The sequence below is a fragment of the Anas acuta genome, chromosome 4 (genome assembly GCF_963932015.1).
Source record: "Anas acuta chromosome 4, bAnaAcu1.1, whole genome shotgun sequence".
NCBI lineage: Eukaryota > Metazoa > Chordata > Aves > Anseriformes > Anatidae > Anas > Anas acuta.
In genome coordinates this window covers 17,441,965-17,461,267 of record NC_088982.1, presented here as the reverse complement: position 1 = coordinate 17,461,267, position 19,303 = coordinate 17,441,965, and the positions used below count along the sequence as shown (strand labels likewise).

The window sequence follows — 19,303 nt, the reverse complement described above, 5'->3', positions numbered from 1 at the left end:
CTTTGCTACCCCTGAAACCACTTTGCCCAGTTCCATGTCTGCATTTCCTCACCCAGCTGTGGGGACAGTGACAACCTGTGCCCCGTCCCTGCTCATCTCACCCACACCTGCATCCATTGCCTAGGATAACTGCTTGTTGCTGCTACCTACATAAAACTAGAGTTGCACCTCAAAAGAAAAACCAAACAGCCTTAGAAACCTGGCCAAGAAATGGCTGTCACAGCTAGACTGGAGAAAAAGCTGCAGGCAAGTCACAAAGAGTCCATGCAGTGTGAGCCTGACAAGCCTCCACTCTGCAGCAAGCTCTCTACAAAACTTGTGGCTTGTTAGCAGCAGCTGCTATGTTGTCTTCAGGGCTGACATGCAAGATAAAATTCATGGAAAAATTTGCTTTTTCTTCTCTCTTCATTTAACTTTGGTAAAATTAAAAAAAATAATAATAATATTAATAGTTCTTTAGAAAATCAGGATCCCATGGACTTCTATAAACCCTTAGCTCTCTTTCAGTTTGGAGCCCAAGAAGTGACCTTCTTCCCCCTTAAATGAGAGTCAAAACTGTTTATTTCAGAGGTGTTAACACTGTAGTATTTCCTGTCACCTTTACAGCAATTTGAGCTTTAACGATGTGGGAATTCTTTTTTGAGAAAATATTTTTTTCTTGAAAAAAAAAACTTTTGTTTTTTCTTAAAAAGAAGCTCCATGTGTTATACTTTAAGCATGCTAGGAAAGTATCAAACCAGATAATTAATTCATCAGCAGGAGACGCTGTGTACTACTAACAGCATTTTAGCTTCTTCAGTAAAGCTATTTCAGGGATCTCAGTGAGGCCCACTGAGAAGTGACCATCAGAAGCTAACTCCATTCATGGGCCCCACAACCTCCATACAAAGGCCTACTGACAAACGGAGCATAAAGGCAGCATAAACAAATGTGAAAGCGTTGTGTAGTTTTCCTCAAAATGTCAGGAAAAATGTTCAGAGGAAATAGTGGAAGAGCTGATTCTCCTCACAGGAGTAACAGCACACAGCAGTAATTATAAAGCTTCTGTGGGCCTGTGATGACCTCTGCCATTTTTTGAGAGGTCTGGGGACCAAAGTCTATTCTTAGTTCCTCAGATTAGCTAAGCATCATTAATTGTCGGTATTTGCATGTTAAGTACTGGGTGAGATCTCCATATTTGAATATTTAGTTAGGCAGCTAGTCTGAATAGTTGCATCTGTGCATGTATTGCCAACATGCTGTGTATAACCAAGACCTTTGAATTTCAGTTGCAGTTAATATATTGCTTTTAGGTATGTGTGAATATTAAAAAGAAATGTTTGAAAACACAACAAAGACAACATATTAACATGTCCTCAAGTTAAAATGTCATACATGTAGATCTGTGCCCCAAATGTCCATATAATACAAAACCAGATAAAACACAGTGTATCATTATAACTTCATGCAATTTAAGCAAACAGACTAATGTTGAGTAACATTTTAAGCTTTAGGGTGACCAAGCAATCATCAAAAAGCCATTTACCAATGGGAAAAACACAGTTATACCAGTGAATGAATAGGTCCCAGTAGCTCCCCTGCACTCATGCAACAAGTTGCCTGACATAAAACTTGGGATATCTTCTTCAGCCATGCAAATCACAGGTAAGAATCCACATAAGGAGCAATTATTGAGCTCTTCCTCCCTCAGTTATGAAGAGAATAGGTTATGTTCACAGTTTGATAAGGCTTACTCTTGAATATATAATGACTATCCTTTTCTTCCTTTTTGGGGGGTCTGATATTTAAAATGTTTAAACAATGTATTTCAAAGGAATTCTGATTTAATATCTGTTCCTGCTTCAACCTGTCAAAACATCAATTTAACCAACTAGTTATGATATCAGATCCCTGAAACGAAGATATATCTTATTTAAGAATTAAAGCTCTGGTCTAACGTGGTTAATGTTCGAGATTTAGGGAATGGCAGAGGCATCACACTAAGAAGTAGCTGTCATGTAAACATCAGTCTACCTCACTCTGCAATGGATGTTTTGAAGGCAAAATTTCAGACCAGAATTGCCTGCACAAACAACCCTGAAAGAGACCTCTGAATTTTTTAGACTTTTTCAGAAGAGGTTAGTAGAGTTTATTATTACTACTATCCATATACTATCATACAAGAAGAGTATTAAGTTGTATCACATATGGAAAAGAGTAAAATACTTTGTGTTAATATTGTGATGTTTAATGTAAATCTACAGAAAAATGATTAGGGATGTTTCAAAAGATTTTTTTTGTTTGTTTGTTTTTTAAGAAGTAAGTACCAAGAGAATTGGAAGGTATTTAAAATTCAATTTACAGTCATTATGCCTCTGTAATGTGCTTTTTATTACAAGATGGCTTGCACACTGTTGTTGTACAATAGATGTCTCAGTAGAGGATAGAAAATATGAACTGAAGTCAACAAGTCTACGTTTTTCAGTTAAAATAAAATTTCCCGTTTAAAGTTAAAGGGGATTTGTCTACTAGATTATACTTAAGCAAATACATTAATCTGTGGCTACATGGATGGGTGAATGAATGTCTCAGTATTTGGGGGAAATTCTCTGAAAATGTGTTAACAGACACAGGCTTGATGGCTGCAGAGATTGTTCTTGTCACAATTACTTTACATCACTTTTAATAAACATATTGAAATAAGACCAGAGACTTCATTTACCAATGTCAGGTATGAACCTGTGAAGTGCAAAGTTTTGAGGTTTGGTATATTTGGTTTCTTAGGGTCAAGGTGATATTTCAGATGACCCAAAATCATCGCACCTTTTAATGAAAAAAAAAAAAAAAAAAGTTTGAGCTGTGGTGGATGCAGTTTTTCAGGTTTGACACGAAAGGTAAAAAAAGGTTTAGTGCCAAGAAATCAGAAACAGGCATCTCAGCACTGATTGATGAGGTTTTCCCACAATAACGGCAGTTTTCTTCTAAGGAAGGAACAGGAAAAAAAATCTACAAATTACTACTGTTCAGGACATGATGGTTTGCTATTATGAAAAGCATTTACTGCATATAATTGCTAAAAATACAGTGGAGCAGAAACAACCTCCCTTGTAACTGTTGTGGCCTAAGATGGTTCTACAGTCTTGGGAAGAATCACCTTAATATTTAGGGCAGCACTCAGGCTGTGTGTGACTCCAAGGATTTGCAGTCATGGCTGTGGAGAAATTGTTCTTTACCCTAGTTTTTCACCTATAAAACGGGGCCATGACGCTTGTCACTTTACTAAAAGTTTGTGAGGTTAATGTTAATTAACCTAATATTAATGTAAATATATAAAATGGAAAGAACAAAACAATGAATATCAAAAGAAAACTGAGTTGATATGCTGTTGAATAGGCTTGAACAGTAAACAATTAGTGAAGGCATCACTTTCCTAAAGTCATCTTCCAGAGTCTTTTTGACCACTTCAGTTACTTTTCAGCCACTTTTTTTCAAGGTTTTTAAGCACCTAGCTCTCATAAGATGCTCACAAGAATCAACCAGCAACCCCATTTTAAGAATATGCTTCTCTGGACAGGATTTTATCTCACCTATAGCTGTCTACAGCTATACAGCAGCCTGGCTGGTGATGTATGCTGTTGAAGTGACATAGCGTAAGTCTTGGCACTGGTGCCTGTCCCTGTGCCAGTTTGTTGTGTGGTGCATTGAGCCCGAAAAGCAGCAGCAGTTTTCTGACCAGCTCATCTTCAGCTGGGGCAACACGCCTGTCTCCAGAGTAAAAGTGATACGCCAGATGCACAGATGGTAGTGCCCGCTTTCCTCATTTACAGTGATGAATGCATTTTTCTTCTGTAACACAAGAGAGATCCACTATCACAGTCATTTAATTGGTAAAGTAGCATTCCCATTGACACAGATTGCTTCAGAGTACATTAACATGACTTCTTCACCATTCGTTAAGACATCAGTGATTAGTAGTTTGCATGCAGCAGTGGTAATGAAAATGAATAAAAATACTCGAGTCCAGATTTTCACAATTTCCTTCCCAGTTTAATTACTCACATACTTGTACTTGTAATTTGTCCCTCCTGCCCTGCCAAAAAAATAAGTTTAAGCTGACTGGAAAATTTAGCATTAGTTGTTATCAAAATATATCTTCCTGTAAAAATATGTCATGGTATAAAATTAAATGAAATAAAATGTGCTTACTATGAAAGAAGACATGCTTACTATGAAATATTCTTACTGTTTTAAATTATAGATTCCACAACTTATGCACATTTTCTGTTTAATGCATTTGACACTGATCACAATGGATCTGTAAGTTTTGAGGTAAGTGATGCTGTTACTTCCTTTATGTTTGCTTCAATGTTTTGACATTTTTTGTGATTAAGTGAAATTTGGTCAGTTTTACTATACGGACCACATAAAATTTAGTTTATGTGGCTAAAGTTTCAAGTTTTTCCAATGTGTTAACAAAAGTCATTATTATTACACAGTTATGTATCACAGAATTTTAACTCATATTGTGCTGCTATATTAACTTTTTTATAAATCTGCTAATTTAAAAGGTAACCTAACTTATTCACAAGTTACATAACAGAATCATTATCCTCCTGCCAATCTTCAAGATGAGGACTCTGATCCAAATAACATTACAACTCAGCCAAAATAGGGTTGCTCATACATACTATTGTTTTCCAGGAGAAGGTTCTACCAAAAAGCAAAACAAAAACAAACAAACAAACAAACAAAAAACACCTTTATAGCAATATATTTAAAAGCACAAGAGTTTAAAATTCATTCTTCCTCAATTTATATGCCAAATCTTCAAACTTCTGCCTTTCCCTGCTGAGGGTGACGTCATTATCTGCAAAGGCTGACATCACCAATACAAAAATCGTGACAGAAAAGGCAACTCCCTGCAATAGTTAGATGAAAATAGGGCATACTGCAAAGGAGCCGTTACTTTAACATATAGAATTAAGAAATCTGCCAGTTCTTCTGCAAAACAATACTTACTTTGTCATATTGTGCTTTGTTTTGTTTTTCAATTGACAGATGGTATCCTTACAACTTGAGATTGGTTTACGATTAAATATATCCACTGCAAATTTGTTTAAATGCCCTATATGTGTTTTTATGATTTACTTGATTGAATGATGTTGTGAGATCTGAGGGAAAATCTTTTAAAAGTATTTTCATTCTTTTATTATTGATGTAATATGGAAGGAGAAGTATTGCCAAGCAGATGCACTGTGATCATAAACCTAAACCTCACCTGGGAATATAACCAGAGCATTCTGTGGGACATTACTTGCATTTATTTAAAAAACATGAACCCCATCTGCCTTTTTCCAGGCAGCTGAAATCAATGGGCCTGGTGGAAGCAAAAAATGGAGCTTTTATTCACATCTTCTGTATGTAGACTAAATCTACAAGGAATCCTTCTGGTCATATCAGCAACAGCAGAGACAATGCCAGAAGACATTTTCAGCATCAATATTTGAGAAGTATTTCTGCTGTTATCATTAGGAATAATGAGAACAAAAGAAGCTTTTGTAGCTTTCCTGAACAATTTGTTCACATTTGTATCTCAAAAAGAAAGAATTATGAAACGCAATAGATGTAAAGCGTTTTTTGAGGTATGTGAATATCTCAAAGTTAAGGTCTATGTTCGAAAGAGGCTTTGAAACAAATGAAAATAGGAAAATAAAGCATTTTTTTATCACTGAGAGAACAGACATTTTCCAACTTGTTTTTGTCCACTATCGACTCAGAGTGACCCAGACCTTGATTTCATTTGCACTAGCTGTAAATCCAGCACAACTCTAGTGCTGTCAAAAGACTCCCATTTCTGTGTCCTCGTACCATGAAGCAGCTTCATATTTATAAACTACACAATAACCACTCTAAAAGCATCTTGCTAACGTTAAAAATGTTTAGATTTTTTCTAATCGTGTGAAAGTAGTTCTGAATCATGGAAGTAGTAATTTTTTTCCTGATCATTTTTTATCTCAGATGCAACTGCCATACCTTGTCTAAACCAATCCACACTCCAGCTTTCTAATGCTTGTTAGGAAAACAAAACAAAACAAAACAAAACAAAAAAACATTATCAACAACAACAACAAAAACAGCATAAAGGTGGGGAAAACGGGGTATGATTTATAAATAATCATTTATCACAGTGTAGAAGTAAATACAAATTAATATAATGATCTAAGAAGAAAAATGCTCTTTGGCTCTCTTCTGTGTGAAAAGGAAATTTTGAAATTAACTGGCAGAACTAGAAATATAACTTGTAAGAGTAAGAGTTTTTGTTGTTGTTTGTTACAATCTCCTTTTCCTAATGAAGCTGTGGTAGCCGGAATTGCAAAAAAAAAAAAAAAAAAAAAGACAGAATTTGTTCTTTTTTTTTCCCTCAAATTTTCAACCATTAGCAATGAAGTGTTAGGCTTTAGCACAATGTTGTACTTGTAAAACCCACGCCTTCATTAGATGAGATTGCTTAGTGAGACTGCTACATATGTGGAATTTTGCACATCCACATATGTGCAAATCCTAAATTTTGCACATCCTAAATCTATATACTCTCTCGTAAGAGTCAGACGAAGCATTTTATATAGCATAAGAACAGAATCACAGAATCATCTAGGTTGGAAGAGACCTCCAAGATCACCTAGTCCAACCTCTGACCTAGCATTAACAAGTCCTCCACTAAACCAGATCACTAAGCTCTACAAAAACACAAAGCTCTACAAAAACACAAATGCCATTCACATTTTGTTTATAAAGAACAAGAATATGTAGGTAACTGAGTAAGTGTTTTGAAGGTCATATGGTTTTAGGCCCTGTGTATCCAAAGGTGAAAATGACACAGGTATTTAGAAGCCTCTCTTCTAATGATTTTAATGGTGAAGTGGTATCCAAACTAGATTTATTTGATGGGTCTGGTACTTCTAGGCATAAGTCAGTAACAAGTTTGGGGATGTTAAGGTGTTTAAAAGGTGTGGGATGATAAATGGAAAAAAAAGTTAGAAAATGAAAGCTATTTAACTTCAGACGTAGTCAAAGATAAAGCACATTGCATCCACAAGCAAATATTCAAATTAATGCTCTTAGTCTGCTGTAGGTGCAGATTAATGCTACTCAAAATGTGATCTTGATGAAAGGAATTTCACTCAGTAATCCAAATTCTCGGTGCATTAAAGTACAAAAGCTGTTCCAAATACAACAGAGATATTCAAAGATTTTGGTCATTTTGAATCAAAAACAAACCTGTATTTGTTTCTCCAAAAATGATTAATTATCTCTAGCAAAATTGTTGGTGAGTTTCTGATAACTTTATTTCTCAGCTGTACCCTCAGAATTTTGCATTAATTAATGAATTAACAAGCTTGCTAATTTGTTTCTATCAGAGAATCCAGAATTAACCTACCTAGATATGTCTTCTTTTATGTCCTGAGATCAAACACATCTTTGGTATTTAATTAATAACAACAGTAATGAACAGTCATTGTCTCCAAGACAGTAACAAGGTGTTTACTGCTTTTAATGAATGTCTTCAAGTGTGATTCTCTGTGTTAAACATAGAAAAGCCTTGTTTATGTCAGATATGAAATAAGCTAGTGTTTCTCAGGGCAGCTATGATTTCAAAGGCATTTTGATACCAGCTGGTGTAAAGTAGCTACAGAGAAATATAGTTCCGCTTAACAGCAGCTCCTCCATGTCATTGCTAACCTTCATTGTCCTAAGAGCATCGGTGCCCCACCACTCCTGTGACTAACATTCACTGTGTGATTCCCTCCCAAAATCCTAAGGGCTAAACCCCAAAATGGATTTCGGTGCCTACCTACTTCTTCTGGCCTTGAACAAGACACAAAGGAACATGTGATCAGGTGGAATAATTTCAAGCTTTCCTATGAATCACACTATTCCCAGAGTGCACAGTAGTAAGCTTGATAATTAATTTATTAATGACTGGTTCTCCCCGAAGGTTTACTGAGGGATGAAGCAATCAGAAAGTCATTGACAACCGTGCTAAGAGATAATTTATCACTGCTGGGAAAAACAACAAATATAAGTTATTCACAGATCACAACCAGAGGCTCTGCACAGCTCTAGCTTGGCACTGGCAGCTGACCAGGTGGTAGCAGTGAGCATACAGAGGCTCTAACGCAGGTGCAAAGATGCTCTGCTTTACAGCCCTTCAGTGAGCCATCCCCCTTTCATGGAGAATAAATTATACACACGAGAGTTTGGCATTCGATCGAGGTCTTCACAAATACTTGCAGGCTCAGCAGGAAGCTAAAAAGTTGGAAATAAGGAGCTGTGGAAAAGAATATGGGCAAGTACCAAAGAGCATAGCTTCTGTGCTTCTGCCACAGACTGAAGAGAGAGACCCGACAAAGACATGTGCCTGAGTCCAGCCCTTCTCTGGAGTTTCAGACTCTCTGCCCCTAGATCTGATGCACCTCTCCTGTGACTAGGTGCTCAGCTGGGCAGGCCTTCTGTCCCTCTCAGTGTACAGTGTCGGTGTCCTTAGGGGATATAAGTGTCCAAGCAGTACTGTCTATCTTTCTTCAAAAATAAATAGGCTCTGAAAGTAGAAAACCTCTCTCTCTAGGAGCCAGATGCCTAAACCAGAAAAGAAAACACATCTGGGTACAGTAAATATTGTAATGGAGACTTGGGTTCATGCTAAATGGAGTGCATGAGTCATGTGTCATTGAGGTGCTGGTAACAAGAGTGTAGACAGAATCTCTCCAAGCTTATCTGCTACACTAAGTACTGTTGCTCCACCATAGCATTCGGCACTGGATTACAAGTTTAACAGCTCACAAAACTTCACCACTCCTCTCATGTACAATGCCTTCCACCAGGCAGGGCCTTGTTCTGTTTGAGGATCTAGCATGAAATGCCCTGTGGATTCGGTCTGTCCACTGAATCAGATTTTCCATTTCTACATTGTTTTATTGTTATTTTCTTAAATCATATGAAATTAAATACGTAGAAATACATCCTGTCCTAGCTAGTCCTTATTCAGCTCATCACAACTTCCTCTTGTGATAAATCCTTTTTACTATTCCTGAACTTGACTGCTGTACTGGGTGACCCCAGGGAGCATTCAGACAAAGGTGGTGCACCTGAACCAAATTCTGTATGATTCCCAAACACCTTCATGCAATATGGAAGGAGGTGATCTGTTCTTGCAAAGTTTAGAGCATACACCTGGATGGTTTTGAGCTGTTTCAGCTTTTACAAGGACATTCATTCCTACAAAGTCATATTTTCTGATGAATGTTTTTTAACGCTGATGATAGAAGGGCTACCTTGACTATGGGGAGAAATAATCAGGAAAAGGCAAGTAGATATGACTTAACCACCAGAATAAATGCAAAGATGTTGCTGGCGCCAAATTAAAGTCAGAGCTCTGAAACATAATACTTTAAGAAAATAACATTATTGGAGACCCTTGCAGAGGAGTTCAGCAAATGCTACATCAAGAATGCAGTAAAACAGTGCAGAAGAATGTGAAGAAATAGTACTGAATTAAAAAGGTTAATTGCTAATGCTGTAATGTGATCAAATCTGTTCTGAATTTCTTGGACATTTTAATACTTAATATTACGTTGTTAAAGAACTGTTTGGAGATTTAACCTGGTGACCCTCAATTAGTCACTGAGATGTAGACAAGAGAAGTTGAGCAAAACTCTTTTCAAGATTCATGTATTAATTTACCCCAAAGGACACATGTACCAATAATAGAGAAATTTATGAGAGAAAACCCAGAACATAAGAAATTAAAACTAAGATTCAAACTAAGAAAACCCAGAACATACCACCTGAATTGTTAAAAAGACCAAAGCTGTCAAAAGAACTATGCTTACTAGACCACCTGGCACTGTGGTATCTGTGTATTCTCATCTGCATTGAGTATACTTATTTGACTATGTGGTACATTGGGCCTTTTTATGTCTACTCTCCATGCATTCTTTTCCATTGTTCCTGTTTTAAGAAAATGTACAAACATTGCCAGTGGTGATTCGAAACCATTCAGCTTTTGTAATGTCTGCTTTAAGTGTTTCCCTAAGATTCCTTTGCCAATAATGTAAAAATACACATTTAAATATAAACTTTTGCAGGACAGTTTCACAGATTTATGGGTTTACAAACTTATCAAATAGAATTGGGTAGAGGAGAAGGGTAGAAACAAAAAAGCTATTATTTTAAAAAATACAGTTAGTGTGCTAAGAAATGCAAAAGACAGATGACAGCACATCCTGATTTATATTTTCTCCGATCTGGAAGATGTTTGTGCAATGTAAATAAGGTTTGTACTATTAAAAGAATATTAATTATGAAGCCAAACTCTAGTTCTAGCTCTAGTGTAATGTAAGTATGTCTACTTTTAAAATTGTTTGTCAGCTGATCAAGAACACAGTATGACAAATCCCATTAGTTATAGCTAACCTTATGCTAATTTGTCAGTGATCTGTATCAAACACTTCATCTATATAATCTCAGTAGTCTTCTGGTTTACTTCTGTCGAGTAGCTCTACAGCATTAGAGCATTGGTGGGTGACAAGACCATTAAGGCATCATGTGGACATAAAATTTGTATATTCCCTATCAGATTTCCAATAAAAGTTTTAAGTACTGACGTATATTGTAGCACACATGAGGTTTTAATGTTGACTGCACAAGATTGATCCAAGAGGTCTGGGAACCACGTATTCCACTTCCAACAAGGTATATATATATATAACAAGAATGGAACATTCCTTAGCAGATAATTCTTCCAAAATTGGTCTCCTGTGCTAAGATTAATCTAACTCCCACTTAAGCTTTGTTCTGGACCATTAAACCATGGGGGTTGCTCTTCCTTGGTAGCAAGTTCAACAAGGACTTCTTATGCGAGGCATTTCAGAGGATGAATACACTAATAGAAAATGATGGCTTATTTTATAGAAAATTACTCAATTTACTTATTATTAGCATAGCATATAGTGCCTAGATTTGTAATTATTCAAATAACCAGCAATCTGTAACACTTGCTGTCAAGTGAAAAAATAGAAACAACACACCCTTCAAGACTTCTGTGATTCTGATGAATGCATTAGTCTGCATTTCTGAGTGTTTGTGAAAAACTGTTTAATTCCAAACTGACCCAGAGCTTTTGTCTATTTAGGATTTTGTTATGGGTCTCTCAATTTTACTCCGAGGGACGGTACAGGAGAAACTGAACTGGGCTTTCAATTTGTATGATATAAATAAGGATGGATATATAACTAAAGAGGTAAGGTCTACTTTTTATATTAATCACTGAAACTAACCGTTGTATACACAAGGCCTGCTTTGAAAGAAGAATGGCTTCAGAGGCAGCCTTGTCAAATTAGATATGTCAACCAATAAACATACAACATATTATGAAACTAAACAAGCTAAAAATAATTTTCTCATTTTAAAGGCATATATAGAAATTGAAAAGGAAAAATTACCACAGAAATAATGGATGGCCAAAATTCTTCAGGTACTGAGACATTTGGCTTCCACTTAAGCAATTTTTTTTTTCACTAGAATAAAGTAGTTTGGTAGGATATTTGGACCCAAGAAAATTAAATGGGCTTCAACCATAATTCATTTTTTCCAATCTATTTCTAAAATTTTTACTTGAAACATAATACATATAAAAAGATTCTTAAATCATTTACACTGCAAAGATCCAACCATACCTGATGGTGGGACCAAACCTGTGGCTTCATAATTTTTTTTTCAACAGTAGGTCTTTATATAGATATTTTACACTTTTGGTTTTGCACTTTGAGAGATAACTTCATGATTACTACAGAAGGTCAATCTACAAAACAATCTCTTCATCATACTAGCAGATGATGTATTTATGATTATACTTACAGTTTTCATAACCCACGCTATTAAAAATATATATTTTTTTAAATAAAAAAGGAAAACTCTTTGCATGTGTGCAAGTGTATGTACAGGTATTTCTTCTGTCTTTTGAAAACTCAGTTGTATGAAAATTTGTGCTTTAACTCGCTTTTACAGAACTTTTTTTCCTGGTTATTTTTATTCACTAGGCCTCAGGAGACTCTTCCCACAATCAGTGAATTTGCACATACTCTAAATCATTTAAAAATTATTTAAAATCAGAAGCATTCTTCTGAATCTATGAAAGCTGAACTTATATGCTAGAATTCCTAGGAACATACAGTTCATTCTTGAAGCTATTCTATCACAAAATAGGCAAATCTCAATTTTTTGTTCTAAAACGTAAATCTTAGAAACCTGTTCTGAGCCAAAACAGTATCTACAATGCAGCTTACATTACACACATATTTTTTCTCTTCAGGAAATGCTTGATATCATGAAAGCAATATATGATATGATGGGAAAATGCACTTATCCTGTTCTCAAGGAGGACGCACCTAGACAACATGTGGAAACATTTTTCCAGGTGGGTGAGGTAACATAAGGAGCTAAAAAGACTGCTCTGTTAGCAGGTACGAATAGATTTTCTTTGTTGTAATAGTTTTGCACATCCTATCAATTTGGTTATCTTTTTTCCTTCTTTGTGGTTTCATCCCAAGTCACTTGTTTCTCAGATCTATTCACTACACCTTGCCTTTTCAACAAGCACGTCTTTAAACTTCTTACATCTTTCCAGCATTTTGGCCTGCTTGTTCCCTAGGCTGACATATAACCCAAATGAATAATAAAAAGGACTTATTTTATGTACAATTATCAGGGTGATAATCATACACTTTTATTCTTTTTGAACAGAAAATGGACAAAAACAAAGATGGAGTAGTGACCATAGATGAATTCATTGAGAGCTGCCAGAAGGTAAGTGTCAAAACCCCACTGAAGTGTCAAACCCCTATCAGTTGGCTAGTGCTATCATAGTGCTACAGTTTTTTGGTGTGACAGTGAGCAGAACAGCATTTTTTTTTCTCTAGTTCATAGCAAAAGAAGTTTCTTCACATACAGCTAAATGTTTATTTCTACTTTTTCCTACATTGCTTGAAAATTTATCATATATAGGAATGTTCCTCCAAGAGTGAGTTTTAGGGCTGAACGTCTTAAGAAGGCTCAGTAGAAGGAGGTTGCAAAGTGTTAGATGGCAAGAGTTAACAGCAGGCAATTCTTTTTTCCATTGAAAAGGAGTAAGAACTGACTGTGATTACCAGTTGCAAGTGTTTACACTGCTCAGGTGGCTGTTAATTTTCCTCAGTTGCTGAAAGCAGCTCATTGCCTTTTGAGCCACAAATGAGAATAAATTTATGTAGCAGGGATTACAGGCTCTTTTTGCTCCTCTGCCCTTTGGGAACTGGCTAGTTTTTAGACTAGGAGCTGATATGAGAAAAGGTAAGTTGTGTTTTCAGAAATTTAAGGAACTACTATCAATTTGTTGGTTTAAAAAGTCAAGAAAAATAAACATGACATAATACAAAATAACTGTAAAGTGTTGCATTAGACCTAGTGATGAGATGAGATAAATAAAACCAGTGCTATTTATTGCAATGAAAAATATACAGAATTGTAGCAGTGTTCAGCTGGTAAGTCCACCTTGTCCAAGCTGACTGATTAATACGAAGCTGCCAGAGAGCAGCACTATAGACTGCGTGTATTGCTTTTTACCTCCTACACAAAGAAGCATACAGTAGGCAAGAGACACGATAGAACAAGACCAGCTAGAACAATGCAGTTAGTGTGTGATAGATTTATAATCATTTGGAATACAGAAAGCTGACATAGCAAAGATGTTCTGCTATTTGTCTCTTGTTTTATGTGTCTGCAGTTATTCCTCGGAATTGCTTTCTTGATTTAAAAGCAGTAATATACAGAGGGGTCACAACCACTTATTAAGTGAGTCTTTGATCAGTTGTAATCCACTGACTTTGGTGTATAATGGAAAGAAAACAGCTCTTCTAACTGGTTGTTCTGTGTACCCTTAGTAATGGGTACTGGATAGTGTCCTGTCAGCACTGCTACATTGACCATGGTTCCAGCTCATCGGTCTTGTTCAATATGAATGGAAGGTATTTGCTCTAATAAAGCTGAGGGATCATCTGAAATAGAGATGAGATTCATTTCCCATCTGAGGTCTGCTGAGTTCTGGAACTTAAATCAAAGTCCAACCTGAATGTGACGGTGATTATGGTGATGGACTGCATGATTCATTTTCAAAGAAAATTAGTCCGTTCAGTAAGGAATTGCGTGTTCTCCTTTTCCAGCGCGATTCACACTTTCTCATTTCTGTTGGAAGATTTCGTATTTATCTCTTCTGATTATTCAGAATCTACATGACAGAGATCCTCTAAATCATTACATGATAGAGACACCATTCACTCTTCTTAATGGACAAATCATCTTGACACTTTTCTGCACTTTATTTTAATTTCAAAGGTAGCATACAAAAAGTTCCTTGCTGTCTGAATTTTTGTCTCTCTGCCTATGAAGACCTGTTCTCTTATTAAGAGCTCTGAGCTGCAGTGTTTAATTCATATTTACATCAGGATTTTGTTTCAGAAACGAGATCTGCATTTTGGATTCAACCTGAACCTTTCAAGAAACTTTGTTCAGAAAATGTGCTCTATTAATGTGGTTTCAGCATTTTCCAGATTATGTTTCTTCCAAAGGACAGTAGTGGCCTCTTCCTTTTAAAACACAGCTGTAGGAAAACCTTTTGCTAATATCTTAGTAGGTACAAGACTGATCTAGAAAGACAATGTTCAACTTCTTTTATTTTCTCAGCATGCAGTGATTTGCATCACTCCGGGACTAAGAATTCTCCTTGTTCATGAGTACTTATCTAAGTTTGCTCTAGGCATTGTTAATTCTGTGATCTGTCCTATAGTAAACTTGTCTGTGTTTTAGACATGATGAAACATTTTTATAGCCTTTCTGTATGTTCTATGGAAATAACGGGGTTATCAGTATTGCTTTTTGTTCAGCATCTCTTTCCCAAGATACAAAATACTCATCTAATTCAATTTTTCCACCTAGGGAAAAAGTCCAAACCTTTAACCACACCTGATCACTGTCTAGACCATTGCTATTTCTGCTATAAACTTTTGCTTACCCAAATCTTTTGCTACTGAATCTGTAAACTCAGGATGGGGCACAGCATACTTCCAGTTCCCCTAGACTTTTACATCTGTTGGTTTTCTCATCTGTGAATCCTCCTTTGGCTTTAAGGCTGACATCTGAGCAAGTCTACTCAAAACCTTCCCTGCCAGTTTGCATAACAAATGACTCTACCTCAAACCCTGGAATGGGAATGCCCATTGATGAATGGTCTTCTCTCCTCACTGGGTATAAGGACCTATCTCTGACCATGACAAAGAGAGGACTGCAGAAGTATTTCGTTATCATCATAACTAATTTGTTCACTTCTGTCCTCTCACTGCTTGATGCTGGTAGGAAGTGGCCTGACTCAGGTATTACTGTTTCCTATCTACAGCAACACCATGAAGAACAAAGGTGAAGAAGTAAGGCATGCATGGTGCATAAGTGAATAACCTTCTGATAAAGAAAAAAGGGCTTCTGGGACAGATATTTTCTGCAAGAGTAATCCATTCTGTAAGGAGTCTTGATAGGTCTGGGCTAGTCAGATGAGAGCAAAGGAGCTGTATCAGAGTTCAAGAGGAAAAACCTCAAAGTGAGCTTGCAGTTAAGTCAGGCCTGGCAAAGCCCAGTCATCTATATTTTGTAGTTTACATGGACTATGCAATCACCACCCTTAACGCCTTGAGTCAGGAATCTAAACAAAGCTATTATGAAACACTGTTTAGAAAAATGTACTGGGAGAAAAATGAGGCAAATAAGAAAGATTAAAGTATTTTAGAACTCTTTGCTAAGTGTAAATCAAGCATCTGCATTTTTCTGAAGATGGAAAAAACATACTGAAAGCCACCATGTTCCAAATATCATGACAAATCTATGTCTTCTGATGACCCTTCCCATCTGACTGAATAAAGGAGGGGCATTTAGAAGGTTTCTGTATTGAAGCAGCAAACTTCAGAAATATGGAGCTGATTTTAGAAAACAGCTAGTTTCATTAGTAATGATACGTGTATTAGGAAATGTCAAAACACTTTCTAAATGAAGAACATATTTGCTTAGCTAAACTTCGTTGCTGATGTATACACAAAACATTTGTAAATGATTAAACAACAAATGATTCTAGTCAAAGCAAACATTTTAACCTTACAGCAATGAACTTCAAAGGTGTATATTGATATTACAAAATAATGCAGAGAAAAGAACTTAAATTACTGTAAATTAAAATGAATTTAGTAAATTTCATATGCAAACTTTAAAAGCATTAATCTACATAGCATTAAAATTTTCAGTTAGGTATCATTGCTTTGATAAATTAGTTTGCTAGTGAAAAATAGTGTGTGGATCACTTCTTACAGCACCACCACTTGAGATGCCATATAGAATCAAAGATGAAAACCCTACTGTGCATGTGTCATAACAAAATGAGAAAATTACCCAGTTGTCATTTTTATGAAACAAATCAACCCTAGACTGAACAGAGAATAATTTAACTGTGATTTCATGCTTAATCACGTGTTAATATTGGAATATTAATGTACCTACAGACCTATCAGTTGTGGAAAACACTGACAATCCAAGAGGTGTTTTTGTCTGCACTTCTTTTATGAAATGTTCTAAAATAGTCAGTCTTATTTACTCATTTGAATTAAAGGTGGTTAGTTTATCTCTTGAGAAAGTACTAATTGGTATTAATTCAGGTTAAAAAATAAAAATCATTAGTGGCATCAACAATTGCTCAATGAATATGTAACCTATTCTTGCAACTGTACTGGTGATGCAGAAGTGCCACCACCAAATACAGGCTATTAGAAATAAACTCTTTCTTCTGTACAATGAAAGGTATAAGGTATATAAACAATTTCTTTTCTTCTCACTGCTCTGCTGAGAGTTATTTACTAATAGAAACTGAAGTGCAGAGTGATGCATCAGTAAACACTGGGCATTACTTAGGCAACAAAACCTTCAAATTCTATCTAATGCAAAGCAGAAAGTAGAATTAGGAAGCTGTCTGCATCTTTCAGTGTGAACACACAAAAAAGATAAGCTGAGGAGTAAAAGTGTTTGGTGGTTCTCTGGGGAATTGACTGATTCTTCCAATCAAACAAAGATCCACATTTAAATCTATTTTATTTTAGTAATCCATAGCTATACAATAGGATGGGTGAGAATTGGGGAAAAAAAAAAAAGCTTCTGTGTATGGTATGCAATGCATGTACTAGTAATTTCATGTACTATATGTTATGTAGTAATTCCTGATTCACACTACAGATATAGAAATTATTCCTTGAGTATTTATTGTCTATTTATACTTATTAGACATAAACTTATAACCTCCAAAATACTGCAGACCATGTTTTCTTAACATGCTTATGCATTCTTGACAGACTAGTTTTGGTTTAATTAATGGACACAAATTAGGGGTAGATCCATTAATAGCCATTTTCTGTTAACACTTTCTCCAAGATGAAAAATAGACACATGTACAGTTAGTTCCACCCAATTTCACTATAGATATTTGCCAACTACATTTGTAATGGTGTATGACTTGTGTTTGTTTTATGTGTTGTTTTCTTTTTTTTTGTGTGTTACAGGATGAGAATATAATGCGATCCATGCAGCTCTTTGAAAATGTGATATAAAAAAGGCATTAGGTCAACATCTAATGGACAAACATGAGCTATTCTGCAATACTATCCAAAAGATGGATTTCCCACTTTACCATAAATAAAATTACTCAGCTTTATATTGAGATGTATTATGCAAATAAGTCTTTTTTTTTTTTATTAGAAAGTTCCCCCCCAGATCTTTTCAAACTATTTAGCACCTCAAAAGTGGGTACTTAAGAATATTGTTCTGAAAAGTCTGGCTTTTATTTCAAAACCCCCAAGATAGGACCTGACTTTATGCAGCTTTATTACCATTCCAACCCCTAGATAAAATAGATTTAATCTCATAAGGAGATTAAATAAATACTCTTAGTTTTGCTACTCATTTGTACTGGATTCAGCTCCAGGTGTTTGAGTGTATTTATTAAATCTCAGCTTCTAATTTATACAGAGGCATTACCATGTATTTCCTTCCACGTTTGTATGGTGTAGTCCTCAGTTTTTTTAATAATAATTTAACTTAATGTGCTATGTGCAATGCACAGCTTGCTGCAATTGCCTTCCACCTTTGACTTGCTTCTCTCCTCTGAAAAAGAAGACCAAAACCTCAAACTTAACAAAATAAATAACTTGAGAGGAAGAGATGTTATGTAACACAAATTTAAGTGATAATTGCTTAGGTAGATTTATTCCCTAACAAATACTAGTAAACTTCTATTAATTATACTTATCTATTAAATCTGCATTTATTTTTTCATGCCATTAATATCAGGAGTCCTTATATACTATATTACTAATAACTCTTGGACATATATACGAAGATCTTTGCTTAAAATTAAAGAATCTTCTGACCTTGAATTTTTCATGAAGAAAACTTAACTGGATCCTAACACTGTGTTCATGGGTATGTGTCTTGTTGCCTTTAATGAAGAAGAAAACCACAACGTTCCTTTGAAACTTCTGTTCCTCTTCAGTGCACAGACTGAATATCACTACATAGTGACATCTATTAATAATGAATTCTAGACAGGATAACATCTGTGTAAGCTTTTTTGTAATATCTTTAATTATGAGAAAGGATTAGGAAAAAAAATGAAGCTTCAGCTATACAATATCATCTATATGTGATAAGTGCATTACATTTTTTTAGGATAATTTTTTAATTAAGACTGGAGCAAGCTTAATTCTGAATCTAGATTAAAAATGTATGCCCCCTCCAATACATGTAATTTTTAAGATATGTTGTCCAGAGATTTATGCCAATACTTCAAAATAGGTAAAATGCTATCAGAGATAAGCCAATCTTCATTGTGACATTGCTGCAGAAAATGTGAAATGGGATTAATGAAGTAGAAAGAATGTGGCAAACGTTCTTTCACAAAAATAAATAAATAAATAAATCAGGTATCTATTCTGGTGTAGAGATGGGATGTTAGAGGCATGTTGAAGGCTGCTCTGCTATCACCAGTGTAGGATAAGAGTAGTACAATACATGTACACCTGAAATTTGCTGTAGTGTGTTTGTGTAAACTAAATGTGCACATTTTGTAAAAAAATAAAATAAGAAATAAAGTAAACAAAGAAAAACCAGCATGAACAATTTTTTGTGTTGTTAAATAACTGTATTTCTT

At 35.5% G+C, this 19,303-nt stretch overlaps 1 protein-coding gene across 15 annotated transcripts in view; it reads left to right on the top strand.

The window, feature by feature from the left end:
- KCNIP4 (potassium voltage-gated channel interacting protein 4) overlaps positions 1-19,262 on the top strand; it is a 431,453-nt gene extending 412,191 nt beyond the window's left edge. For all 15 annotated transcript variants that reach the window (XM_068680017.1, XM_068680011.1, XM_068680012.1 and 12 more), the window contains 5 exons: positions 4,238-4,308; positions 11,171-11,278; positions 12,350-12,454; positions 12,781-12,843; positions 17,658-19,262. In XM_068680017.1, coding sequence (XP_068536118.1) covers positions 4,238-4,308; positions 11,171-11,278; positions 12,350-12,454; positions 12,781-12,843; positions 17,658-17,705 — 395 coding nt within the window. In that variant the 3' untranslated portion in view covers positions 17,706-19,262. The remainder of the gene's footprint in view (positions 1-4,237; positions 4,309-11,170; positions 11,279-12,349; positions 12,455-12,780; positions 12,844-17,657) is intronic.
- Positions 19,263-19,303: the final 41 nt, after the last annotated feature.